This window comes from Prionailurus viverrinus, chromosome A1 (genome assembly GCF_022837055.1).
Source record: "Prionailurus viverrinus isolate Anna chromosome A1, UM_Priviv_1.0, whole genome shotgun sequence".
Classification (NCBI taxonomy): Eukaryota; Metazoa; Chordata; class Mammalia; order Carnivora; family Felidae; genus Prionailurus; species Prionailurus viverrinus.
Genome location: NC_062561.1, coordinates 116,222,952 through 116,249,206, shown reverse-complemented (window position 1 = coordinate 116,249,206; position 26,255 = coordinate 116,222,952). Strand labels below are relative to the sequence as shown.

At 50.0% G+C, this 26,255-nt stretch overlaps 3 protein-coding genes across 7 annotated transcripts; 2 read left to right on the top strand and 1 right to left on the bottom strand.

Moving 5' to 3' along the window:
- The first annotated feature begins 1,939 nt into the window (after positions 1 to 1,939).
- STING1 (stimulator of interferon response cGAMP interactor 1) lies at positions 1,940 to 7,326 on the top strand. 2 transcript variants are annotated; one of them, XM_047851664.1, is made up of 8 exons: positions 1,940 to 2,098; positions 2,390 to 2,490; positions 2,999 to 3,225; positions 3,352 to 3,532; positions 3,784 to 3,892; positions 5,067 to 5,305; positions 6,022 to 6,208; positions 6,786 to 7,326. In XM_047851664.1, exons 3-8 carry the CDS (start codon positions 2,999 to 3,001, stop codon positions 6,974 to 6,976), a joined length of 1,134 nt encoding a protein of 377 aa, XP_047707620.1. In that variant the 5' UTR covers positions 1,940 to 2,098; positions 2,390 to 2,490; the 3' UTR covers positions 6,977 to 7,326. The 2 variants fall into 2 exon arrangements, with proteins under 2 accessions (XP_047707620.1, XP_047707630.1); XM_047851674.1 differs by lacking the exon at positions 1,940 to 2,098 and adding an exon at positions 2,149 to 2,167.
- A 2,901-nt stretch (positions 7,327 to 10,227) lies between these two features.
- On the bottom strand, positions 10,228 to 12,373 carry SMIM33 (small integral membrane protein 33). The gene is made up of 2 exons (XM_047851802.1): positions 12,216 to 12,373; positions 10,228 to 10,805 (listed from the first exon to the last, which is right to left on the bottom strand). Exons 1-2 carry the CDS (start codon positions 12,222 to 12,224, stop codon positions 10,416 to 10,418), a joined length of 399 nt encoding a protein of 132 aa, XP_047707758.1. The 5' UTR covers positions 12,225 to 12,373; the 3' UTR covers positions 10,228 to 10,415.
- Positions 12,374 to 16,272: 3,899 nt separating this feature from the next.
- On the top strand, positions 16,273 to 25,123 carry ECSCR (endothelial cell surface expressed chemotaxis and apoptosis regulator). 4 transcript variants are annotated; one of them, XM_047851736.1, is made up of 10 exons: positions 16,273 to 16,396; positions 19,598 to 19,642; positions 19,949 to 19,999; positions 20,161 to 20,220; positions 20,945 to 21,079; positions 22,487 to 22,600; positions 22,999 to 23,097; positions 23,317 to 23,353; positions 24,511 to 24,607; positions 24,776 to 25,123. In XM_047851736.1, the coding sequence occupies exons 1-10, from the start codon at positions 16,336 to 16,338 to the stop codon at positions 24,782 to 24,784; spliced, it is 708 nt and encodes a 235-aa protein (XP_047707692.1). In that variant the 5' UTR covers positions 16,273 to 16,335; the 3' UTR covers positions 24,785 to 25,123. The 4 variants fall into 4 exon arrangements, with proteins under 4 accessions (XP_047707692.1, XP_047707709.1, XP_047707698.1 ...); XM_047851753.1 differs by lacking the exon at positions 20,161 to 20,220; XM_047851742.1 differs by lacking the exon at positions 19,598 to 19,642 and having other exon boundaries at positions 16,288 to 16,396.
- Positions 25,124 to 26,255: the final 1,132 nt, after the last annotated feature.

Here is a 26,255-nt window from a genome sequence, read left to right as displayed (position 1 = left end):
TAGTGCTTCGATACAGTAGCCCTAGGAAACTAATTCAGAACCCCAACATGATCTCGTGCTCCAGCTACGCCAGCCATCTCTCTGTTCTTCCATGGACCAAAGTCTTGCCCACCCCAGGGCTTTCGCACCAGCTGCTCTATCAGAATGCTCTTCACCGGCACTCCTCTCCACCACTCTTCCCTTGCTCCTTCCAAGCTCAGCTGAAATGGCATTTCTTCCTGGAAGTCTAGATTTGGGTATTCCAGGTTCCCTTCAGAAAAAGAACAGAAGCCCACCCTCCCCCTCTGCAGCCATAGTTAATCACTGGTGCAGTTGCATAAGACCCACTGTCTTGCCCTGCTGTGCATGTCACAACAGGACCGGGCCTGACATATTCTCCAGCAATCCTATCCCATAGGCCCTGAGGCAATGCTGGGATTTTTTTCCTTTTAAAGCATACTCGAAGCAGGCAACAACCAATACATGTTCCACATTGGGAAAAGAAACCCAAGTAAACATAATGAGCAAACAGGGAAAAATACACTAAAAATCACCTACATTCCTACTGTATAGAGTAATCATTGTTAGCATTTTGAACTATGTGCTTCCACACATTTTGTCATGCAAAGTAAGTTTCTTAAAATTGGATTAATTGTCCTGTATGCTGCTTTTTTTCCAGTAAGAAATATATAATAAGCCTGTTTCAGGGTCAATAAATACAAAATTACATCATCATTTTTAGAGGCTGCCCAACCTTCTACTGTAAGGTGAATCACAATTTAGTTAACAAGTCCTCAACTGTTGGGCATTTAGATAACTTTCAGTTTTTCTCCGTGTAAACAACATGAACATCTGAAAAAAATGGGCATTTTTGTGCGCTTGTCTGATTATTCCTTGACAAAGGGTTCCTGGAAGTGGATTGCTACGTCCACAATCACACATGTTTTTTAAGGCTTATGATGCATAGTGCCTACCTGGCCTATCAAATGGAGGAACTTCCTCCAGCAGAAGGGGTGGGATGAAGAACAGGTGCGGGGGAAGCGATGACCGGTGTGGAGGCGCAGAGCTGGCGGCGGGTGACCCCTGGGAGGGGTGGGTCTTGGGCAGCCTGGGGGAACAGGTTGCTGGGCACAGCTGACTCTTGGGACAGGTGTGAAGCTGTGCTCTGGGAGGGCTCTGCTCAGGCCTTCTTCTGGGCACCCTTCATTTTCTTTGGTTTTGAAGTAGCTGAGTCCTTGTTCGCCTCACAGGGCCCCTTTGTGAGCCACTTACAGGGAAGAGAAGGTTTAAGGAATTCCTCCATTTGTAGGAAGTGATTTTCACAAACAAGAGTTTTTAGGAAACCTCCTTGTTCCTGGGAGGCCAGTGTCATGTATGAATGTGGCGTGTCATCTAGTTTCCGGTTGCGATGTGGGGAAGGGTCCAGGCGCAGACTCTCTGACCTGGGCAGGAATACACTGCTGCCCCTCTGTGGGTCCCCCCCAATCCCACTCCTGAGGTCTGCGCCATCCTCAAATCAAATCAGCTTATCAGTTTGCGAGAGAGCAGCCCTGAGACACTCCCTCTGCCACCCCAGGGGAAATCTTAAGCATGAAACTTGGTCCTGGTCAATCTTCTATCTCTTCTCATGAAATCAAGGCACAGAGCAAGCAATTCACCACACTGAGCCTCAGACTACCCGTCTGCAAAATGGGGAATAGTATTATACCTACCTGACAGGGTTGCTCTGTGGATTAAGTAAATAATATATGTAACACTTAGCATAATATCTGGTGCGTGGTGAATACCTTATGATGATAATGATGTCGATGAGGTTCCACTTGACTGCTTTTTTGGCTGGAACTGCAGGGTTCTCTCTGAGAAGTCATAGGCGTGGCTGCTTCCTGTGGAGAGCCAAAACTCCACTCCCCTGTGGGCTTTCTGCTGCCATAAAGCCCTTTACTAGAAAGGCTGTCATTACGGGAAATAACTGTTCATTCTCCCCACCTCCTTCCTGATATCACAGTCTTCAGAAAAAGAGGATCTGCATCTGGAAATCAGAATAAAAATAATCAGGCAGGGAAGCATGGTGTAGTGCGTCTGGGAGTGTCGGTCTGGTCGCATGGAGTCCTGCCTGGGTGTTGGTAGAGGGTGTTTGACCATGAGGGCTCGAGGTGGTCAGGGTTGTGGCCACGGGGGACTGTAACGGGTTTGTGCACACCTTCGGTTCGGGGGTAGCAAAGGGCAATGGAACAAGGGCCTTTGCAAGCTTGCCTCCCCATGTCAAGACTGGGGCATGGCTTATTGGGGCCCTTCCTCCTTCCCTGGGGAGCCGGAAATACCCTCCTCCCCTAAGCTGTGGTCTGGCAAGACGCCAGGGCTGGAGCGCTGTGGAAAAAGTTATGATTGGTTTTTAATGTTTCGTTTTCAGGCTGTACCCAGAAAGGCTGGCCTTTATCGCTGGGAGCCATTTCACGGGGCTTTCTTTCCCTGTCATCTTCCAGAAACAGCCCGGGGTTTCGGAGGTAGAAGGTAGGTAGGATCAGGAGCAGTGGAGCAAGGGCTCCGAGGCTGAGGCCCCCGAGAGCCAGAGCTGGGTGGAAGTCTTCTGGCTGCCCTGCCTGCACCCCTTGAACTGCGGTGTCACCTTTGCTGACTAAAGTCTTCCCTGGGGTGGATTTTGGAAAGAGGGAAGTCCAGGTCCCCAACAGCCTCTAGGTGGGTGGCACCTCACAGGACACTTTCAGGTCTGGGTCTGGGACGGTTGCTGCTTTCTTTCTTCACTACTCCTGTGGTGTCACAGGGTTGGGTATGGTGTGTGTGTTGCCGGGGGTGGGGGGGCACATGCACTTGCCTTCCTGCTCTGTTTTCAACAAGTCTCTCCTAGACTGGAGCTCTGGGATGCTGTATGTCCGGCCTGTCCTAGAGGCTTCTCAAAGAGCAGCCTCTGGCTCTGGCTGGGCACCAGGGAGAAAGCAAGCTATCCCAAAGCGGTAGGGGAGTGAGAGGGTAACAACAGTGGGTTTCTTGGTGCCCACAGATGCCCCGCACTGGCCTGCACCCATCCATCCCGAGGCCCAGGGGCATGGGGGCCCAGAAGGCGGCTTTGGTCCTGTTGGCAGTCTGCCTGGCAGCCCTTTGGAGGCTGGGGGAGTCCCCGGACCACACTCTCCGATGGCTGGTGCTCCACCTGGCCTCCCTGCAGCTGGGACTGCTGTTCACGGGGGTCTGCCATCTGACTGAGGAGCTGTGTCACCTCCACTCCAGGTGACTCTATTACCCGTGGTGACTGGGCACCCAATGTGTCTCACTCCCTTGACCCCCGACCCTGCCCCTCCTTGAATCTCTCTGGCTGAGCTGGGCTGGAGCCTGGGGCTTGACTGTCACCTGCAGGTACCAGGGCAGCTACTGGAGAGCTATGAAGGCTTGCCTGGGCAGCCCCGTTCGCAGTGGGGCCCTGCTGCTGCTGTCCTGTTATTTCTACAGCACCCTCCCCAGCACAGACCTGCCCTTCACTTGGATGCTTGCCCTCCTGGGCCTCTCACAGGCATTGAACATCCTCCTGGACCTCCAGGTAAGACACAGAGAGAGGTGGAGGGTGTAGCCGAATGGAGGCTGCAGCTAGTATGACCTACTCTGACCTCAGCACTGGGAGTGGGATTAGTTTAGAGGTTGGTCCTTAGAGTAGAGCCTATAAGGTCTGTAACAGTGGGTCCAGCAATGGCAGAGAAGGAAGTAAGTTGGCAGCAGATTGGGAAATCTTCTTGAGGAGGAGAGCTCCAGTTACCCTTCATGGAGGCCTCCTTGCCCTGTACTGCTGTCTAGGGCCTAGCCCCAGCTGAGGTCTCTGCAGTCTGTGAAAAAAAGAATTTCAACGTGGCCCATGGGCTGGCATGGTCATATTACATTGGGTACCTGCGGCTGATCCTGCCAGGTGAGTCATTCTCTATGCCCCTCTCTCTAGGTCTCTAAGACATACAATTAGACATAAAACCTCTTGTGTTTCTAGAACTTGCTGTATTTTTCAAAGACTTTTTATTCCTAACAAATCATTTGATTCCCAGAGCAATTCTGGAGGTATGAAGGATGTTATTATGCCTGATTTACAGGAAGGAGTATGGCACTTAGAGCCATACTCCTTCTCCCTTGTTAACCATGGGAACAGTGACTTTTCCCTCATTAACCACGAATTCTTCCAGTGAATATTTACTGCATGCTTTGTGTCCTTCCTGTGCATTTTGCCTTTTAATTCATACCCTGTGGGCAACAAATAACCAACATCCCTGTTTTATTTTATCTTATTTTTTTAATGTTTATTTATTTTTGAGAGACACAGTGACAGAGTGAGATCAGGGGAGGAGCAGAGAGAGAGGGAGACAGAGAATCCGAAGCAGGCTCCAGGCTCCGAGCTGTCAGCACAGAGCCTGATATGGGGCTCAAACCCACGAACTGTGAGATCATGACCTGAGCCGAAGTCGGACACTTAACTGACTGAGCCACCCAGGCGCCTGCAACATTCCTGTTTTAGAGATAAGAAAATTGTGGTTCTGCGAGGTGAAGAGACTTCTCCAAAGTCACATGGCTTAGTGAGAGGAGGAGACAGGATTTGAACCCAGGTCTGTCCAGAGCCTGGAGGCTTGACCTCTCCACTGTGAGCCCAAGTGTCAGGTCTTATTTCTTCTGACTTGCTGGCCCAGACCACAGTTCTCCCGTATCTCACTGCTATCTGCCCTTGTCACCAGGGCTTCTGCTAGGAAACACGTCTGGAGATAGGGCCAGACTCCATGCAGCTGGAAATGCGGGCAATGTAACCTCCCAGGGCTCTTCCTGCCTCTCAAAGCCCTAAAAGCTGTGGTGGGAAGGAGTGGGGCAGGCCCAGAAATCTGGACAAAGGACAAGTGAGGCGAGAGAGAGGTGGTGGGGGTGGAGGGAGAGAAGGAAAGGGTTCCTGAATTCTCTGCCCCTCCTGGTTCCTGCACAATGCAAGTGGACTGGACCCTTCGTTCTCTTGAACCCACACATTGAGGGGACCAATGACCTGGTCTCTATCTCGGGTCAGGTGGCAGACAGGGTTAGTAGGAATGACCTCTCGGGCCTTTCCACCCCAGGGCTCCCGGCCCGGGTACTCACATGCAATCAGCTGCACAACAACATACTACGGGGCACAGGGAGCCATCGGCTGCACATCCTTTTCCCACTGGACTGTGGAGTGCCTGATGACATGAGTGTGGCCGACCCCAACATTCGCTTCCTGTATGAGCTGCCCCAGCAAAGCGCTGACCGCGCTGGCATCAAGGGCCGGGTTTACACCAACAGCGTCTATGCGCTTCTGGAAAACGGGCAACAGGTGAGTGTGCAGTGAGGTGGGTGCTGCTAAGGAGGAGTCAGGCCCAGAGCACCAGAATTCTGACCGCTGGCCAAGCACTGATAAAAATTCACTGCCTTTCTCTGAGCCTCAATTTCTCCAGTTGGTGCCAAGATTCAGCTCTGAATGGTGACAATGATAAGTAACCCTTATTTAGCACTTACTGCATACCAGATGATATTCATGTGACCGCCTCATTTAACCCTCACTGCCACCTTGTGAGGTAAGGATGGTTATGACCCCTACTTTACAGATAAGGAAACTGAGACTCAGAGAACCAGCAAGACAGTGGATGATTTCAACCTGAGTATACCTTGCACTTGACCATAGAGCTGTCCTAGATGAGGTTCTGAAAATGTCTGAAAGATTTCACATAGATTGAGGGAAACCAAGAACAGGTTGAACCCCAGGGCCCAGCTCCCAAATTTGTTTCCAGCTGGAGCAGTTGACAGCAGGTGACTTGATGGGCCTTGCCCTGGGATCTGAGGGGGAGGATCTGTGAAGGATAAATTTAGCAAAGTCCTGGTCCTGATTTTAGGAGCAAAGACCACCAGACAGCATAGATCCCATCAGGGTAACGTCCTCCCAGTGCTCCATCTCTACAGGCTGAGGGAGGGGGGCCCCAGTAGTGGCACTAGGGTCCAGAGTCTGTCTGCCTGGGCCCTGGTTGAGTCTTGTATTCCTCTCACCTCCTCCAGGCAGGCATCTGTGTTCTGGAGTACGCCACCCCCTTGCAGACCCTTTTTGCCATGTCACAGGATGGCCGAGCTGGCTTTAGCCGGGAGGATCGGCTTGAGCAGGCCAAACTCTTCTGCCGAATACTTGAAGACATCCTGGCAGACACCCCTGAGTGTCAGAACAACTGCCGCCTCATTGTCTACCAGGGTGAGGGGTTGATAGGCTATAGGGCAGGAAGAGTCAGGTGTCCCGAGGGGTTAGAAATAGATACGACAGCACCAGGTCCTGGGCCTTCCCAAGTGGTCAAGGCATTCAAGCCCTGCATTCTTCCTCCCTGGGAGAGGTCCTACCTCTCCACCTAGGGCACTCAACTGCTTTCTGAGGTGTTCAGCTATTTGTCCTGGGTGGAGTGTAAAGAGATGGGTTCTAGGGGCGACTCACTTCATCTAGGGATGCCAGAAGAAGCAGAAGAGCCCCAGGTCAGGAGCAAAGACACCAGGGCTGCAGCCTCAGCTCTGCTACTGCATCACTGTGTGACTTTGACAGGTCCTTGCCCCTCTCTGTGCATCATCTTGAAAACTGGGAAGGTGGAATTCTGTTATCTCTAAAACCACTTCTAGCTCTAGAATTCCATGAAACTCTAGCCCCAGAGTTTAGTGAAGGGGAGGGGGTGCCGGGATGTGCGGGAGAAGAAGGTTTGGAGGATCTGCCCAGCAGTCCTCAGGGTATGTTAAAATGAGAACATATGAGGTCTTCATCCACACCTTCTCCATCCCTGTTCCAGAACCCGAAGAGGGAAGCAACTTCTCCCTGTCACAGGAGATTCTCCGGCACCTTCGGCAGGAGGAAAGGGAGGTCACTGTGGGCAGTGTGGGGACCTCAATGGTACGCAATCCCTCTGTGCTGTCCCAAGAGCCCAATCTCCTCATCAGTGGCATGGAACAGCCTCTCCCACTCCGTACAGATGTCTTCTGAAGCCCAGGGTTACCTGGTCTGCACTCCCAATGCTCCCCAAGATTCTGGATTCCCAAGACTCCGGATTGAGGAGCTTTCTTCAGCAGCTGAATGGCCAGAAGAACCATTTCTTCCCACAAGGACCCTCTCAGAGATGGTCCCTGAACTTAACATCTCAAGATGAATCCTATGACCTTGGGCAAGTTATTTTGCCTCTCTGAACCTCAGTGTGCTCATCTATGAAATAGGATTATAATCATTGCCCTACCTACCTCACAGGGTTGTTGTGAGGACTATGACTGTCTGGAACTTTTTTGTAAACTCTAAATGCCAGGTAAACTTAAGGGACACATCAGGTGTCTTCCACTGGACCTTCTAGACTGTCTCTCTATCCCTCTCTGCCTCCTCTTCCCTGGGATAGCATCACCAGGGTCCCTTGCTTTCTGGATTCTGTTCATGCTCAATCCATGAGGAGCCCCACTAGGAGAACAGAGGGAAGGAGGAGGGTGATATAGGGGTAGTTACTCCCCCAGATCCCTCCCTGCAGTATCAAGATCACTATGGGCTCTCTGCATCTTTGACCTAAAGTCACGGCTCTGCCATGCTGTCAGTAGCCCTGTCTATCCCCAGGTTCCATTACCTGCCCCTTCCCCATGCTGCTCAGGCCTACCAGGTCCTGGTAATGTCCACTCGTGGCTTCCTTATACCTGCCCTTTCTAAACAGCTCCCCTTTGGGGCACCTGGATGGCTTAGTCAGTTGAGCGTCCGACTTTGGCTCAGGTCATGATCTCACGGCTCGTAAGTTCGAGCCCCATGTCTGGCTCTGTGCTAACAGCTCAGAGCCTGGAGCCTGCTTCAGATTCTGTATCCCTCTCTCACTCTGCCTGTCCCCTGCTCATGCTCTGTCTCTCATGCTCAAGAAAAAGTAAACATTAAAAAAAATAAAACTATGTCTAACAGCTCCCCTTTTAAACACTCCTCAGATTATCAATTTGAGCATGCCATTTTTCTCTGGCTGGACTCTGATACAAGCGAATGGCATTTATTGTCTGAAATGTCCAAATCCACTTGCACAGACATACTTCCTTATACCCCTCCTTATTCTAGGACAGGACAGAGTGGTGGTGAGTATCATTTCTCTGTGAACAGAGCCCAGCAGTCAGGCTGAGGGTGTAGAAGGTAGCGCACCCCATGGCATCTGCCTGCCCTTTCATGGCTCTTGTCCCTAGTGGGAGGCTTGGGGAATACGGAGCGTCCTGAGCAGGTGTGCAGATGCCATGAGGGGTACACAGCTGGATCCCAGGCAAGGGGCTGCTCAAAGGAGCTGGAGGCACTGAATGAATGTCCCCAGATGATAGAGCCTGCAAAGGGATAAAGGGTGGGGGGAGAAGAGCGTTTGTGTGTGGAGATGGGATACACTCTGGGGGACCTTGGACAACACAGCCAAGCACCTGCTGTATCTTATGCCATCACTGTTAAAACTGAGCCATTGTAACAACGCTGTAGTGGCAAAATTGCCCCTCTCTGGGAAGACAGGCAGCCCATTTCCACCAGTTCCATCTGTTCTACCCAGGATTTGTTCCCTACCTCTCACCTCTGTTTGTTGTTGTTGTTGTTGTTGTTGTTAATTTTTTAAATTAATCTCTACACCCAATGTGGGGCTTGCACTCACAACCCTGAGATCAAGAATCAGATGCTTTACTGACTTAGCCAGCCAGGTGCCCCTCACTTCTGTTTTTATCACAAACACTCGATATGAATTTCTGTGTACATCGTCTCTGTGGAGAAAGACTCCACACATAGACACACATTTGCCAGAAGGAACCAACTGCCCCCAAGGATGACACAGCCAAGGGAGTAAAGGGGGATGCAATCTCCTCTTCCTCACAGCTGTCCTAGCCATTCTGTCCCCAAGATGTGAGGATCCTCCAGCATTACATCAGTCACTCCTGTACCTAGAAACCAGGGCAGAATCAAGGGCCTTTCCAAAATGACCTTCCCCCACCCATCCAGCCCCCAACTTGGTGCTTAGGCTGTGGAGTCTGACAGCTCAGGTTCAAACCTGCCTTCACTGGTTAGTACCTGTGTCCCCCTGGGTATCTTGATATCCCCAACTATACAATGTGGATAACAGTGGCTCTTCCTCCCAAGGTGAGGAGGGAACAATATAATATCCACAGGTCCACAGAATGGCCGGGTGCTCAGCACAGAGCTGGACTACAAGAAGGAGCAGCTATTAACATTATACTTGCCTCTCACCAGTCCCAAAGGGGGCAAGCCAGTCCTCTGTATACATTACAATCTCCACCTCTGTTCCTCTTCGTCTTCTGTTATTTCCTACCCTTCCTGACTGTGCTAGGGTTCCACCAAGGGCAGTGCCCAGTGTTGGTCTGTTGTCCTCAAGCATTCTCCAGGGTAAAGTACCCAGAGGTCTCTCCATAAATGCCTGTCTGCGTGTTCTTGACAGCACACGAGTGAGATTCAAAGGTGTCAGGGCAAGGGTGCCTTTCCAGAGAGCCACCAGGAGGCTCAGCTCTGTCTTCCTGCATCTTAACAACTCCTATGCGCACCCCACCCCCTATAAATCCTCTCCTCACTCCTTCCTTCCTTTAAACAAACTCCACAAAGCTCCTCTTCCTTTCCTGTTTTCCCACTGACTGGAAGTTTCCGGATTTGGGAAATGTCCAGGGATAAGTTTTAGGCCTGTTCCGATAGGCCTATACACACAGAACAGGGGAGGTAATGGGAATCTCCCAAATCCCCCCATCCCACACTGGGAAGGCGAGACAGGGTCTTGCCCCAACACAGTGGAAGGCATTCAAAAGCATTTTGAGGAGCTAGAATTGGTGCTTGGGGCTTTGCAAGGGCCTCGGAAGTTGCTGACAAGGCCTAGACACCAAAAGCCAAAGGGATGTCTTTCAATCAGTGAAAGGCAGCAAATTTTCCTTCTCTTCCTGAGTCCCGGAAAAGGCAGACCCCTGGGTTCTTTGCCTTCCCTCTCCTTGGCTGGCCCTCACAGGACCTGGGGGCTTTGGGGACGGGACCTCCACAGGGAGACTCTGATATCCCTGCACAGAGGTGGAGTGGGTGGTGGAAACTTTCAAGCTGGACTCACATTAACAACAAAAGCAAAGGAGATTAGGGATGAGAGGAGAGAGTGAGGACTTGGTCAGGGATCTGATGGTCCTTGAAAAGGAGAGGGTAGCTTTGTAAATGTGGCCTTTGGCACTGGGAATGCTCACAGCAGCATGTTTCTGGGCAAAGCCCTCAAGTTTCTTTTATTTCTCCTGTCCACATCAGGGCTTTCTCTATAAATATTCTGCAGGGAGAGCAGCTCCAGCTGAGTCCATGTGTGCCCTTCCAAAGCTCTGATGCCCAAGACCCAATTTTCTTTTGCCCTAATTCTCTGTCCAGTTGCTTGTTCTGAGCCAGGTCAGTCCAGATTTTCAAAGTCTTCCTCCTATAGATATGTCACTTCTTCAATGCTGAGCGTAGTCCCATCTGGCACAGGGTAGGAGCCAGGGAAAGGAGGTTCCTGCTGGGCATCTTCATGACTGTCCCAGGGGTCCAACACTCGCCAGTGGATGAGGTAGATGCCACCCTCTGGCTTCGGGGCTGGTGGCTCTGTGGGGAGAGTGGCATGGCCCTGATGTAGTCTTGGCCCAAAGTGGACTGCCACCACAATACAGACTGCCAGCAGGACAAAGGCAGTGACGATGACAGTGAGCAGGGGCAGCCCATCTCCTCGAGGTGGTTCCCAAGCCCCACTCAGCATATCCGGGAGCTGCCTCTGGGGCTCCTGCCCCGCTGACCCGTTCACAGCTGGAGAAGACCAGGGATGGCGGCCAGCCTGGTAGGGGAGTGGCAGAGGGAGAGGGTGACATGGGCATGTACACACAGAAAAAGAGCAAGTTAGAGAGAGATAGACACCTGGAGGGAACTGAGAGAGACAGACAGAGAGCCTTAGGCAGACAAAGAAGAACAGAGACAAAAAAAGAGAGACACAGAGTAAAGACATGCAGACAAAGAGAAACATACAGATAAACACACAGGTAGCAAGAGAGAGAATTAAAGAAAAAGACGGGTGGGGGGGGGGGCAGGATACAGAGAGAAAGAGAAAAACACAAAGAGAAGAAGAGAAAGAAAAAGATAGAGATAAATAAAAGGATAGGAGTGAAATAGATACAGAGAGATAGATACAGAGAAAAAAGAAACAGAGATAGGGAGACAAAGTTGTTCAGAAAGGGATGGAGAGGGTCTTCATTACAGTCTGGCATATAGAGTTCAGCCCACCAAGTCCATTGCCTCCCAATGCTCTCTCTTCCCAGGCCTCCAGTAAAATTCCTAAATAGATAATATGTCCTAGGTCAGGAATCTGAGCACACTAGGGGCTGCTATCCCACTTCCTGGCCAGTGGGCAGTGAGCAGCTCTTTCTTCAAGCCCTGGGAAAAGGGAGTCAATATGTCAAGCATCTCAGGTTCCCATCATCCTCAACTCACACAGAAGGCAGAGGGGTGGTACCCTGGGGGAGGGTGAAAGGAAAATGAGTCAGGAACCCCCAAAGCTTGGGATGAAGCAAAGGGCATATGGGCATACCTCAGCCCATAATGTATGATCCTGTTGGGGGTCTCAGGATCTGGACCTACAGGGGAGGGGGTGCCCCGTGTGGATTCCTGACTCTGTCCAGGATGGATTGAGGAGAATCCATGCCAGCCTCTACCTCTTCCAGGATCCCAGCCAGAAGTTGGGGGTCATGTCTGTCTGTCTCCACTCTGTTAACTGTTGAGTAGGGGTGGGATGGATTGCCATGAAGGTAGCAAACCTCCAAACTATAAACACCAGAGCTGGCTGATTAGGTCACCATAGGCTCAAGAAACCTTTTCTCCCTAGCCTCCTATTCCCCAGCTGGACCATCAGGGGCAGACCCTCTGGAGTGGAGCCTCTCCCCTAAACCTGAGTCATCAGCCTGGCCCTCCCCAAGGAAAGGCAATTCCCGTCCAGGGAAGGCTATCCAGAACACTCTCCCTTTAGTTTCTCAGTCACACTGTTTACCCCATCCCACCCAAACACTGTCCCTTTGCATGTAGAAAGCTCAATACCCACCCCCAGTTAAAAGTCTAAGGCTCTCTGGACTCCCTGAGGTTCTGGAGCTCTCAGGGCAGGGGTGGAGAAAAAAGAGAAGCTCAGGTTGGTGAAAGGCTTGGGGCCCCTGCAGGGAGTCAGACAGCCTAGAAGGAGGGGGGTGAGCCAAGAGTCTACCTGGTGCATTGTCCGCCTGGTGCAAGGCTCCCTGAGGACTGGCAGCCAGCAGGGCAAGGAAGAACCTGCCACCCCAGCTTGGTTGGCCCCTACCCGGAGCTGCCACGTCTATGGGGTTTACCAGGCACACACCCTCTGCACACACACCCTCAACGTCTCTCCCGCGCTTTCACTTTCGTGAATATTAGGACTCCCCTGTCCCAACCCTGAACTGTGATAGGATCTTGATCTTGGCACTTCCCTCCATGTTCCCTGCCAGCTTCAGGAGCCTGGATCTGCCTGCCTACTCCTCCTCCACTAGATCCCAGACACCTTGCCAGCACCCCCACTACGCCCCACCCTCCACCATGACATGCCGACTCCCCACCCCAACTGATTTCTGAAGTCACTGTTTCTTTGATTTAAAAAAAAAAACTGTATATCAAACACACTGGAAATTGTAGACTATAATGTACTCAATCTCTTTGTTCCAACCACCAGCTCTGTCCAGCTCAAGAGTCTGTCACATTTATTTCAAAAAAGTTGTTTTAAATTTTTTGTTTAAGTTTTTTTAACGTTTATTTTTGAGACAGAGAGAGACAGAGCATGAACGGGGGAGGGTCAGAGAGAGAGGCAGACACAGAATCTGAAACAGGTTCCAGGCTCTGAGCGGTCAGCACAGAGCCCAATGCGGGGCTCGTACTCACGGACTGCGAGATCATGACCTGAGCCAAAGTCGGACGCTTAACCAACTGAGCCACCCAGGCACCCCTTAAATTTTTTTATTAAAAAATTTTTGTTTTAACGTTTATTTATTCTGGAGAGAGAGAGAGAGACAGAGTGCAAGTGGGGGAGGGGTGGAGAGAGACAGAATCCAAAGCAGGCTCGAGGTTCTGAGCTGTCAGAGCAGAGCCCAACAAGGGGCTCAAACCCACGAGCTGTGAGATCATGACCTGAGCTGAAGTTGGATGGTTAACCGACTGGACCACCCAGGTGCCCCTCAAAGTTTTTTAAAAACTAAAATATTACAAATAACATAGAAGCCCTATGGGGTTCTAAGAAGCCTTCTTACCCCATGGATAACCATCTTGTTGAATGTGATGTTTATCATTCCCATGCAAGGCTGTTTTTTTTTTTTTTTCTCTTTGGATTTTTTCTTCTTTGGTTTTTACAAATATGAATTCTATATGCCTCTTTGCATTTGCCTGAAATGTAATTTCATTTAAGAATGTGTGTGCTTCAATGTGTTCAAGTCACAAAAAGTGCCCACCAGGGAAAGGAGAGGTTAGCCATCGGCAGGATCAGGAACCGGGCTTTTGGACTCAGGGACTTGGAGCCCCAGTGGTGGTGTCTGTGAGAGCATTGGGACATGTGTCTTGAGGAGGCAGGAAGCAAAGAGCAGTGGTTGAAGCCCTGGACTGTGGCAAAATCCACATTCCCTCTGGCTGAGGTCTTGGATGGCATTGGGAAGTGTCAGTCTCCTAGTTGGATTCAAGGCCAGCCAGCCACTTGTCTCACTCAGTTGGCAGGTAAGGTCCACAGCCCAGGGACCTGGGCTTAAGTGAGCTCGGAGATCTGAGTGGGATCCCTGAATGTCAGAGTGTGGAACAGCTTGGCTGAGAGACAGGGAATCAAGAGGCTACATCTTGCCTCTTGAGATCAAGCCATCGGGTGAGGAGTGTTCCCAGGGGTGATCTGGTCTCCAGACTGGAACGGAGGGTGGTGCATGCACAACAAGGGAAAGAATGAGGGATGACTGGTTTTGGCTCAGGTCACAATCTTGCAGGTCATGAGTTCAAGCCCCACTGACAGTGCAGAGCCTGTTTGGCATTCTCTCTCTCTCCCTCTCTCTCTGCCCACCTCCCTGCTCCTGCTCTCTCTCTCTCTCTCAAAATTAATAAATAAACTTTAAAAATTATTTTTTAAAAATTTTATTTCTAAGTAATCTCTACATCGAACATGGGGCTTCAACCTATAACCCCGAGATCGAGAGTTCACATGCTCTACCAACTGAGCCAGTCAGTTGGACACTCAACTGACTGAGCCACCAAGGCGCCTCTATTTATTATTTTTTAAGTAAGCTCCAGGCCCAACATGGGGCTTGAACTTATGACCCTGACATCAAGAATCACATGCTCTACTGACTGAGCCAAACAGTCTCCCCGAAATAAAATATTCAGGGGTACCTAGGTGCCTCAGTCAGGTGGGCATCTAACTTTGGCTCAGGTCATGATCTCATGGTGGTGGGTTCAAGACCGGCATCGGGCTCTGTGCTGACAGCTCAGAGCCTGGAGCCCGTGTCTCCCTCTCTCTCTGACCCTCCCCTGCTTGCACTCTCTTTCTCTCTCTCAAAAAATAAATAAACATTAAAAAATAAAAAATAAAATAAAATAAAATATTTATTAAAAAATTGAGGCGCCTGTGCTGCCAACTCAGAGCCTGGAGCCTGTCTCTGTGACTTGCTGTTTCTCTGCCCTTTCCCCACTCATGTGCGCATGCACATGCACACACAAACACATGCACACTCTCTCTCAAAAATAAATAAACATTAAAAAAATTAAAACGAAGGGAGAAAAGGACACCAATCAATGCAATATATGATTGCATATATATGTGCATATTGTCACCACCGGGAATGCATAGAGTGGAAGGAAATCCACAATATGATAAAATTCTATTAAAGAAGTAGGATTGTGTGTAACATTTCTCTGCTCTTAAATCTTTTGAGTTTAGTTCAGTAAATATGTTCTGAGGACCTGCTATATCACAGGCATTGTGCCAGGTCCTAGGGACACTGCTGGCCTGCATCTGCACAAGAGAGTGCCACGGGATGGATGCTAAAGACAGGGTGCTGCTGGGACACAGGGAACACCTGATTCCAGGAGAGGGGAGGTGAGGGGAAAGCTGAGGACGGGGGAGGCTTGAAATGTAGTCCTCTTGGAGCGCTTGGGTGGCTCGCTTGGTTGAGTGTCTGACTTCAGCACAGGTCATGATTTTGTGGTTCGTGAGTTCAAGCTCCGTGTTGGGCTCTGAGCTGACAGCTCAAAGCCTGGAGCCGCCTTTGGATTGATTGTCTCCTTTTCTCTCTGCCACTCCCTCATTCTTGCGCGCGCGTGCTCTCTCTCTCTATCTCTCTAAGATAAAAAAAACATTAAAAAAATATTTTCTTTTTAAAAGAAATGTAGTCCCCTTGTTTTTCTATTAAGAGTAACAAATGGCAGGGGTGGGGGGGGGGTGGTTGCCTGCCTGGCTCAGGCTCAGTTGGTTGAGCAGTTGAGCATCTGACTCTTGATTTCAGCTCAGGTCATGATCTCACGGTTTGTGAGGTTGAGCCCTGCGTTGGGCTCTGCACTGACAGTGCAGACTCTACTTGGGGTTTTCTTTCTCTCTCTTTGCCTCTCCCCTGCTCTCTTTCTCAAAATAAATCAATAAACTTAAAAAAAAAAAATAACAATAGGAGCGCCTGCCTGGCTCAGTCGGTGGAGCATGTGACTCTTGATCGCAGGGTTGTATATTCAAGCCCCACGTGGGTTGTAGAGATTATTTAAAAAAAAATAATAATAATAATAATGTTTGTATGGCCTCCCTGAAAGATGTTGGGAGTCCCATCTGCATTGGGAACCCTGAGGAGGAAGGAGAGTGTGACATATTCAGAGTCTACAAAGCCTGGGCAGCTGGTGGGCCCAGCTTTAGGGCTTAGTCATGGGAGAGACCAGGAGGACCTGGTCTGAAACAGACTGGGGAGGGATTGGAGTTAGACTCCAGGAAAACATCCAAAAGCCTCTAGGTGATAAGTGGAGGGACCTGATGGACCCCTCAGAGGGAAAGAGAGGGGTCACAGAGCCACTTTGTCATCGCTGATCTTTGTATAAAGGCCCTAGAGGACACCATAGTGACTCTAGCTCGGCCCACAGAGCCCCAGGCACAGTGCCTGCCACTTCAGCCTTACATCCTCCGTCTGGGCTGCAGGCTAATCAGGGCCCCTGGAGCCAGTCCCAATCTGTTTCCTTCTATTCTTTGACAGGAAGCTGCTAGAGAGCCAGCCCCCACCCCCCACCCCGCCCCAGCACTCCCTCTCTCTTTTCCACTATGGACAGAGCCACCGTGGAGCGGCTGCCTGCCCGCCACAGACCCAGCTGACATGGGGACCGTTGGAGCAACGCAGCTGTGCTGGGTGATCCTTGGCTTCCTCCTACTCCAAGGTAAGAGGCATTTGTCACTCCGCTTCAGCAGTTCCCCTCCAGCGGTTGGCAGTCCCGGTGACTGTCCCTTCTTCACAATGTATACCTCACATGCTCTCCATTCAGGCCTGTACCCAAGGGAAATTCCAGACGCTTCTCATGAAGGGAACGAAGGAGTTGAATTGGGGGGGGGGGGGGGGGGGAGGCGGTCATTACCAGGCAAAGGTAAAGTAGACATGTGGTTAAATCCTTTTGTGGGAAAATTTCCACGGTGAACTGGGGCCCCCATAGAGGCTGGCCTCCTGAAATGTGGGAATTGACTGCCTTGATGTGAGACTGAGGCCGGAAAGCTCCTTCCAGAGTATTCTAGCACAAAACTGTCTACACCTTGGGCTTTACAGAGGATCCTTTTTCTTCTTTCACATGAGGAGTAACAACCTGGGAATTCCAAATGTTGACTTTAAGCTCAAATCACAGCAAGAGGGATGCAGGATAGATACAAAGAAGTATTTGCCAAAGAGGATGTATACAACATCCTCGGCCAGGGGGCTGGATGAGATGCCCTCCAGAGGAGATGAATGGAAATACCTCTGAGACCCGATTCTGCTAGCTGACGAATGGTAAAGCAGCTCATAAGGGGTGTTCTAGTTAAGGAGCAGTTGCTGGGAACCATGAGAAATCCAGGATATTCTGACTCACAGGGCAGCAACTTCCCTTTGGTCATCCCTTCCCCACCCCCACCTCACTCTCCATGAGGCCTCTGTTGAAGACTTAGGAGTCTGCCCTCAGGGTAGCAGAAAAGAGTGCAAAGTGCTTGGATGGGGAGAGAGGATGGCCCTTTCTTGGTGGGGGGTGAGGGGGGACTGAGTTCTGGTACTCTGTCTCCTGGAAAGGTCAGACCTTTCTCTGGAAGCCCAGGGGCTGGGGGTAAAACTCTGATTGCCCCCCACCCCACCCTGGGGGTGGGCAGAGTCCCACGCTTGATCTGGGGCAGGGGCACCAGGCTTATTGTAGCAACTGCAGAAATGGCAGAGGAGGACATTAAAAGGCAAGATTCATGAGGGGGCACTGTCCCAGGCAAATGGCAGGTGGCAGGGCTGAGAATGCCCTGTGTAAACTCTACATAAACCACACTTGCCTCCTGAGTTTCCTTATCTCTCATCCTAAGATCACAGCATACCTACTGCCTCCCTTTAAGAATCCTTTTGAGGATATACAGGCCCACAAGGTGACCTGACTTGGATCCACAGAGACTTGGAGGGTTGGAAAGAATGGGGCAAAAATTTAAAAAGTCTAGCATTTGAGTTTTCTTGTCCTAACAACCACTTTTGAGGTATGAAATTCATTTGCACGTTAAAGAAGAGAAGACTGAGAACCTGGTCAGACAGTACGTGGTAGAATCAGGACTTGAACTCAAACCTGTCAGACTCAAAAGCTGTGATTTTCAACTATTACATTATGCTGCTGAGGAAAACAGGGGAGGAGGATGGTGGAGGGGGAGGAAGAAGAGGCTAGAAGGTCGTGAAGCAGGTAGGGATTAGGGAGGGGATATGGGAAAATAAGAAATTTATGTGGCCGGGGTTAGTCTGCCCAGTGGTCAGAGGCACCATGGCCTGTAGAAACAGATGTGCCTGAAGTTCCTCTTCACACAGAGGAATCTATTGGTGATGGAAAGTTCTGGTAGGGGGTCAGGGCCAGAAGACAGAGAACACAGGCTACTGGAACTTGGAGCTTGTGACTTTGGAACTCCTTCCAAGATGCTAGTTTTGCTTCCAGATATGTGGGAAGGCACTGCACAGTGTCCACCCACTAAAAGCTAATGTTATAACTTTATAGGACTTAGATGGTACCTTAGATATGCTTGATCAGTAACTGATAGGTGTTTTTAAGATGTGACTTGAAAGGGTTCTTCCAGGGTCATTTTCAGCTAGGAAGAGTTCTCTCTAGCCTCGGACACCTACGAGTTTTAATACCCCTCTGACACCCCACCCAGTGAGCAGGTGGGGCTACCAGAGACTGGTGCCCTGGAAAAATACAGTCAGGGTTTGGGCAAGCTTGGGCTTGGAAACGATTAATTCCACACTGTCCGAGTGATAGCCCCATGGAGGGAGGCAGTGGCTAAGGAAAATAAACAGTTCAGCAAGCCACCACAGGCTGTGCGGGCCCTGGCCCCCAGCTGCATCTGTTCACCCAGGCCCAGGCATGGAGCTTCCCTGTGGATGAGGGGCCTGGGAGCCCGAGGGCCAGGCCAGAGGCTACAGTCCCAGCAGGAGCAGAGGGACGGGAACCCAGCTGGGCGGCTCCACTTCCCCACGTTGTTTTCCTTTCACATTGTTCACAGGTTTCAAGAATGATTTCACTGTGGAAAATGAGCAAACACAACTTGACCTCTCAGGTCCCACACACAAAGGGGACGCACATATAGGCACACAAGCACACATACACATCTACACAGAGGCCCACAGACATACACATGTACATTAAAAAAAAAAAAAAAAGCCAATGATGGCTTCCGACTGGGGCCTCCTGGTAACTAGCTTCTTCCTGGGTTTGGCCAACAATGGCCATTTCTGAAGTAGCCTCTGCCTGTGAGGGTAAAATTGGCTGCTTGTTCAGAGCTTCCCTGGCTCCTATCTATACCTCAGAACTTACTTGCTGTGTGGACCCCCACCTCCAGCTGGAGGACCTGGTCCTCTTGCTGTATGGACCCCTACCTCCAGCTGGAGATACCTACCCCAGTCCCTAGCCTCATTTTATTCACCCCATCTTTCCATCCCCTTCCCTTGGGGCAGGACCAGGATGACAGTATGCATGGGGAAAATGTTTGGCTAAGTGGTAGCGTAGCAGGAACGTCAGCCTACAGACCTGGAGTCCTAGGTCCTTTTCTAGATGTAGCAGGCCACTGGCCCTCTGTCCTTGGACAAATCACTAGTTTGAAATAACCTTCACCTGACCTCATGTCAGGTTGGTATAAAACCCACACGGGATTAAAGAGATGGAAAGGACTCTGGGACACTGAACCACAAGGTGGTGGTGATGGTGCTATTGAGTCGTGGTTAGAGGAAACCAGCACTGTGAGCCAGAGCCACATTCTTCAGCCCTCTGCCAAGTGTGTCTGCCTTCCAGCATGGGAGGCTTGGAAAGCCTGGGTTCTTCTGTGGGCTCTGCACTGGGCAAGAGACTCACCAAGCTAGTCAAAGTGTTTTTTGCTTTCTCTTGCAGGCCACCATTCCCAACCCATGACAATACAGACATCTAGCCTTCAGGGTAAGACCAAACACACAGGGCCTGCTCTGGCATTTAGGCCTGGCAGCTTAGGAAGGGCGAGAGGAGCACAGATCTCAGGTGATTAGAGCTGGGGCCAGGGCTCTCGGGACATCCAAGGCTGAGTTCATCTCTGGATGTATTTGAGCATGGCCTAGTCACATGTGCCTTGAAAGAGGAGGGAAATGAATGGATGGGGGTCAGGGGTGAGGCAAGGAGAAAGACTAGAAAACTCCAGTTACAGGGAAGAAGAGAGGGAGACAGAGCAATAGGAGGCAGCAACCCTCAGCCTCAGATGATTTATTTCAGGAGCCTTCAGCAGTCAAAGTCTGACCACAGAGCCACTTTCTTCCAACACAGGTGAGTAAGTGTGGCTGCCGAGGGGCCAGTCCTTCCCCCCTGCCTAACCCCCTGCCCAGCCCTTCAGACCCGCTTGGAACTCAAAGGTTCTTAAATAGGTGAGGGAGTGTGGTGTCACCAAACCTGCCCCCCTCCACCTCCCACTGCCTCTGTCCTTTCAGGAGAGAGCCCTTCCTCAGAGCCCAGCAGCCCAAGCCCTCTGGCCAGCACTGAGACCTCAGGTACTCTGCCGCTCAGATCCAGATGCCCTCCAGGGAGGGCCCAGTGAGGGATGAGACTAGTAGAGGAGCAGACAAGTAAACAGGATCTCATGTTGACAACCACAAAGCAGGGTAGGAAGGGCTGTGATGAGCAGAAGGAGAAGGTGCTGCAAGAAGGGCACCTGAATGGCTCAGTCGGTTAAGAGTCCGACTTCAGCTCAGGTCATAGTCTCACAGTTCATGAGTTCCAGCCCTTCATCAGGCTCTGTGCTGACAGCTCAGAGCCCAGAGCCTGCTTCAGATTCTGTGTCTCCCTCTCTCTCTGCCCCTCCCCCACTCACACTCTGTCTCTCTCTCTCCTTCAAAAATAAATAAAACATTAAAAAAAAAAAAAAGTTGCTGCAAGAGCCCGGACAAATATCAACCTTGGAAGCCTTTCCTTGGGAGCCAGGTTGGGAGCCTTTCCCAACCTTTCCTTGGGAGCCAGGAAAGACATGCTACAGTGTCCTCAGAAGCTGAGGCCCAAGAGGGAGTTAACCAGAGGAAGATTGTGAGGTAGACACTGCTAAGGTATATTCCAGGCAGTGGGAACTGTACAGGTAAAGGCCAAGGTAGAAGAGAGGATGGCTCCTTCTGGAATTGAAAGCAGTAAAGGAAATGAGAATTTTGGACTAAAGAGGGCCCTCTGTGTACACGCTGGCCAAGGCCCTGAGCAGGTCCACAAATGCTTCCTTATCTACGGCAGCTCTGGAGAAGGCCTCACAGGTCCTCGATGCAGCCAGTAAACCCAGGACACAGAGCACGAGCACCGTGGATGGTCACTCCCAATCCCTCTTGGGCCTGACTCAGTCTCAGCCACAGAAGTACACATCAGGACTTGGTGAGTACTTGGGGCCGGGGGTGAAAAGCACTGGGTCATGACTGGTTGGGGTCCTTCTCCCCCTCTTCAGGAGGCCCAGGTTCTGCCCCTCGAGGAGGCATCTCTGGGCCAGGATCCACATCAGTGGCAGCCTGGTTTGGGAATGAGAGAGGTTTGGTGGGAAGTAGAGACAGAGCCTTGGACCTGATCACAATGAAGATAAAAGGAGTCTGGACTCAGGACTGATAAAGCCATGGAGGGGAAAGAGATGGGTAGAACTCAAAATGATGGAAAGGGAGGCAGAAGAGATTGGACAAGGGCTACATGCTTCTGGGTTCACACCACAGTGTGGAGGAAGAGCTGGGAGAGAGTGGACGCCTCCGTCCTGGCCCTGCTGTGTCATGGCACGGACCCAGGTGTCCCAAGCAGTAGCAGTATGTCCTGTCCACGCTCTCAGTGAAGAGCATTCTGACCCTTTCTGTCATCCTAACCCTTGGCTCTGGGATTATTTCACACTCACAAACTTATTTGGCAGTGAGGGTGTGGATAAGGAAATGGAATAGCTATCAGACCTGCAGTACAATGAGTGGAAGACGGGGGGCACCTGGCTGGCTCCACTGGTGGAGCTTCAGACTCTTGATGTCAGGGTTATGAGTTTAAACCCCACATTGGGTACAGAGATTATTTAAAAATAAAATCTTTTAGAGGTGCCTGGGTGGCTCAGTCAGTTGGGAGTCCGACTTCAGCTCAGGTCATGATCTCATGGTTTGTGAGTGTGAGCCCTGCATTGGGCTCACTGCTGTTAGCGCAGAGCCGCCTTTGGATCCTCTGTCCACCTCTCTCTCTCTGCCCCTCCCCCACTCATGTGCATGCATGCTCTCTCTCTCTCTCTCTCTCAAAAATAAATAAAACATTAAAAATAAAAATAAAAAAAAATCTTTAAAAAAAAGGAGCTGACAAGGGGGAAGATATGGGTGATCATACTACCTTTGAAGAGGGTCAGAAACTTGTGCCCTTTGCTTGGTTTGTTACATTAGTGCATAGGGATAAATATCTAGTGTGCTTTTTCCTCCCACTTCAACCCTTGGCAAAACACAGATGGCTCTACCTTGCCCATTTTGGCTTCCTGTCTCTGGAACATAAATGGGCCCTGAGAGGATGGTGGGAAAAGAATAACAGGGGAAGCCTAGAGTCCCCTGGAACTAGTAACATGGGCAACCAGCAGTGCAATTCACCCAAACCCACATCACCCAGTTCTGACCTCCATCCTCCTGAGAACTAGTCTGAGTAGCAAGGAGGAAGTCTTTTTGGGAGGGCATGACCCGTTTCTGCAATTCTTTACCTGGGGAAGTGGGAGGGGAGCTAACTCTCTCTCTGGTAGGCTATGCCAGTCCCTTCACTGATACACCCATCCCCACTCCATTTTAGACACTTCTCAAGACGTTATTCCCACATCAACCACCATGAGCCTGAGGACAAGAGATGACTCAACCATCTTACCCACCCCCACATCAGAGACGGTGCTCACTGTGGCCGCATTTGGTAAGAGGGAGGAGAAGGTGCAGAGAGTGGCAGTCCCTGTACTGACTTGGACTCTGAATCTAGAAACACAAATTTAAATCTCACCTATTTGTTCTAGGAGGGTTTGGCTGATGAAGAAGGCCCTGGTGGGAAAGAGCCTCCCTTGGCCCTCCCTCCAGGCAGCTCTTTGGGGCTCTGTTGAGTTCCATGTTCTTATGGGAGGCTGAGGCCAGGCTGTGGGGCTCACTCTGGCCAGGATCAGCTGGCTGAGAGCTCATTTGTTAGGCAGAGAAGGGGAATTCACTTTTCTCTCAGAGCCTACCTACACAGCACTTAGCCGGGAAGGGGATTTGTACTCCTGTCACCCCCTTCTGACCCCTCCTCTGACTCTCCTTTACCCTGTCCTTTTCCCTGTTCAGGTGTTATCAGCTTCATTGTCATCCTGGTGGTTGTGGTGATCATCCTAGTGAGTGTGGTCAGTCTAAGGTTTAAGTGTCGGAAGAACAAGGAGTCTGAAGGTACATGCCCTGCCACTCAGGGCCCAACTTTCCCCTCAGCTGAGGGACCCAGAGCTACATTTTGGGATGGACACTGAGCCTGTAGTAGAGGAAAAGAATGGCACATAGGCATCGCTAATGAAATGGGAGGGTAATCCACTTGGGTGGGCTTTGAAGGATAGGCTGGTCTTCTGGGTTGCAGCATGTGACTCCCAATCTGTGCCTTTGGATTTTTTACAGATCCCCAGAAACCTGGGAGTTCAGGGTTATCTGAAAGGTAAGACTGTCAGAGGTGGAAGGGAGGAATCATTCATTTGACCTCTCAGTCCCCCATTCTGAGAGAGAACTGATACTTCCTGACTTCTTCTTACACACACGCATAAGCACGCATGGAATCTTGAGAGCTTGCACTGAGGCCAGGGCTAGGGGTGGGCAGGACAGGGGCAACCCTAAAATAAAAAAATCAGGTGACAGGAAATGAACTGGAACTCTTCAGCCCCAGGGCTCTGTCTCTATAACTCCCTCAGGAAAAGTATAGGAATTCAGATTCTAATAAACCTATTCAAATAAGAAAGCACTTAGGGGGTGCCTGAGTGGCTCAGTCGGTTAAGCATGCAACTTCGGCTCACATCATAATCTCACGATTCATGGGTTTGGGCCCTGAGTTGGGCTCTCTGCTGACAGCTCAGAGCCTGGAGCCTACTTTAGATTATGTGTCTTCCTCCCTCTCTCTCTCTCTCTCTCTCTCTTTCTGCCCCTCCCCTGCTTGTGCTCTCTCTCTCTCTCAAAAGTAAATAAACATTTAAAAATAAATAAATAAACTAGAAAACACTTTATTTAAGGAGCCACTTACTGAACACCTTATATGGGCCAGGCACTCTGGTAGATATTTTATAATATTATCTCAAATCCTTACAGCGATTCTTCAAAGAGGATATACTGTGTTTTGTATGTTTAAAAACGTTGAGACTTGAAGAATTTGTAACTTGGTCAAGATCATACAAGTTGCAAGTAGTAAAACTAAGATTTTGCTTAAGTTTATTTATTTATTTTGAGAGAGAGAAAGAAAGAGAGAAAGAGAGAGCAGAGCAGGGGAGGGGCAGAGAGAGAGGGAGACAATCCCAGGCAGGCTCCGTGCTATCAGCGAGGAGCCCGATGTGGGGCTTGAATTCACAAACCGTGAGATCATGACATGAGCTGAAATCAAAAGCCAGATGCTTAACTGACTGAGCCACACAGGCACCCCCAAAACTAAGATTTATATACAGGTGTTTTGGGCTTCAAAGCACACTCCCATTTCATTATGTTCCACCACCAAAATAGAGGTTTATAGAAACAATGTTCAAAGTTCCAATGCTTGACCCCACAGTTCTTTGACCACCACATTGCCCTCCTGCTCCTCCACTTACAACCCATGTTCTTTCTTACCCCTAGCTGCTCTACAGCCAATGGGGAGAAAGACAGCATCACCCTGATCTCCATGAAGAATATCAACATGAATAACAGCAAAGGATGCCCCACAGCAGAGAAGGTACATTTTTCCTGGTTCCTTCCTCCCTTCTCCTCCTTCTCTTACCCTCAGGCTCTAGTTCCTTAGCCAGAAAGGAGATACTTTCAAAGACCCAGGTTCCTCTCTCCTCTTCCCTAGGCTGCCACTCCCGACAAGGTCCCCCTTTTTCATACTCTATTTATTTTGCAGGTTCTATAGAAGCAACGTTGGGTCCTCATGGGTCCAAAGATGACGCAGCTGCCCTGTGACCGTAAAGAGGAAGGCGATGGGATTGGTAGAGGCAATGAATCACACATAAATTATTTTATTATTTCACACTTCAAGATCTAAAGGATACTAGCATTCCTCCAGATCTAGGAGCAAGCTACCAATAGGAGAGACTCCCATATGGGCAGCCATTCTAGAAACATAGCGTGCTCCTCCCACCTGCTCGCAGCCACAGGAAGGAGGAGTCTGTATAGCAAGAGCAAGGAAAATGACGAAGAGGAGTGGTCCTTGCTACTTTGCATTAAAGTTATTTTCTGGCCTGCAGTCTAATTTCTTTGAAGGTCTATGCTCTCATGTGTGTTTGTTAACAGGGTTCTAGCAGCTTTGGGGCCTCTTTTCCTAGGCAAGGCATGTATCCAAGTTTCTGCCCCTGTAAGGAGCTCTTTGAGAAACCTGGGGGGTGGACAGAACATTTTCTAAGGTCCACTTCCATTTATCTGGATTATTATTATTACTATTATTTTTTTTTATTTTAAGTAGACCCCACACTCAACGTGGGGCTCAAATTCATGACCCTGAGATTAAGAGTCATGTACTCTATCCACTGAGCCAACCAGCTGTCCCCCACAGTTCACCTGGATTATTAAGTAGGAATGAGGTGACTGACTAATCACTTCAATACAGGGGAGAGAAAGGGAGCTGTAAGCAGTGACCAATCGTTACCAGGAAAGAAGTTTTGAACCTGGAGGGCGAGAACATGAGAGGCACAGTGCATTCTGACTAGGAAACTCCAGTAGTGAGAGCTGAATAATATGAGGGCAAATGTCCTCTGCCTGCCCCAGGGTAGACATGCCTTACATCGGTCCTAAGCTGTGGGAATAACATGGGTGAGGTTTGCAACTAGGATAGGTCTGTGACTTCATAAGCCAAAATGCAACCACTTTACCCTATTATCTTTGTGTCCTAGAAATAAAATAAAGGGTAACAAACACTGTAAAGTCTTTTAAAGGGAAGGAGGAAGAGAAAGCAGTTACCTATTTCCTTAGTAACCTCTACCATGTCCTGGTTTGGAAATGTATCTTGGTTAGGGAAATTCAATGGAAGACTCATCTGTGTATGTCTGAACAGAGTGGTTAACTTTCTTTTCAAGCTTATTTATTTATTTTGAGAGAAAGAGAGAGAGCATGTGCATGCACAGGGGAGGCAAAGAGAAAGTGGGAGAAAGAGAAGCCCAAGCAGGCTCTGCTCAGCACAGAGCCCAGTGTGGGGCTCGATTGTGAGATCACAACCTGAGCAGTTATCAAGAGCTGGACACTTACCCGCTTACCTCACTGAGTCACCCAGGTGCCTCTGAGTGGTTAACTTTCTAAATATCTGCTAGCTGGCAATTCACAAAACAAAGAGAAGCAACAATATGCTATTTTCTTCTGGATTTAGACTCTGCAAACTGATATGAGAGAGA

What these genes read in the sequence shown, in the direction of transcription:
- STING1 (XM_047851664.1), top strand. Translation starts at nt 2,999, where the DNA reads ATGCCCCGCACTGGCCTGCACCCATCCATCCCGAGGCCCAGGGGCATG. An exon ending in CTGTGTCACCTCCACTCCAG is followed by an intron (nt 3,226 to 3,351) that starts GTGACTCTATTA and finishes TGTCACCTGCAG; the next exon opens with GTACCAGGGCAGCTACTGGA. An exon ending in TTCTGGAAAACGGGCAACAG is followed by an intron (nt 5,306 to 6,021) that starts GTGAGTGTGCAG and finishes CACCTCCTCCAG; the next exon opens with GCAGGCATCTGTGTTCTGGA.
- ECSCR (XM_047851736.1), top strand. Translation starts at nt 16,336, where the DNA reads ATGGGGACCGTTGGAGCAACGCAGCTGTGCTGGGTGATCCTTGGCTTC. An exon ending in GCCACTTTCTTCCAACACAG is followed by an intron (nt 20,000 to 20,160) that starts GTGAGTAAGTGT and finishes CTGTCCTTTCAG; the next exon opens with GAGAGAGCCCTTCCTCAGAG. An exon ending in AGTTCAGGGTTATCTGAAAG is followed by an intron (nt 23,354 to 24,510) that starts GTAAGACTGTCA and finishes TCTTACCCCTAG; the next exon opens with CTGCTCTACAGCCAATGGGG.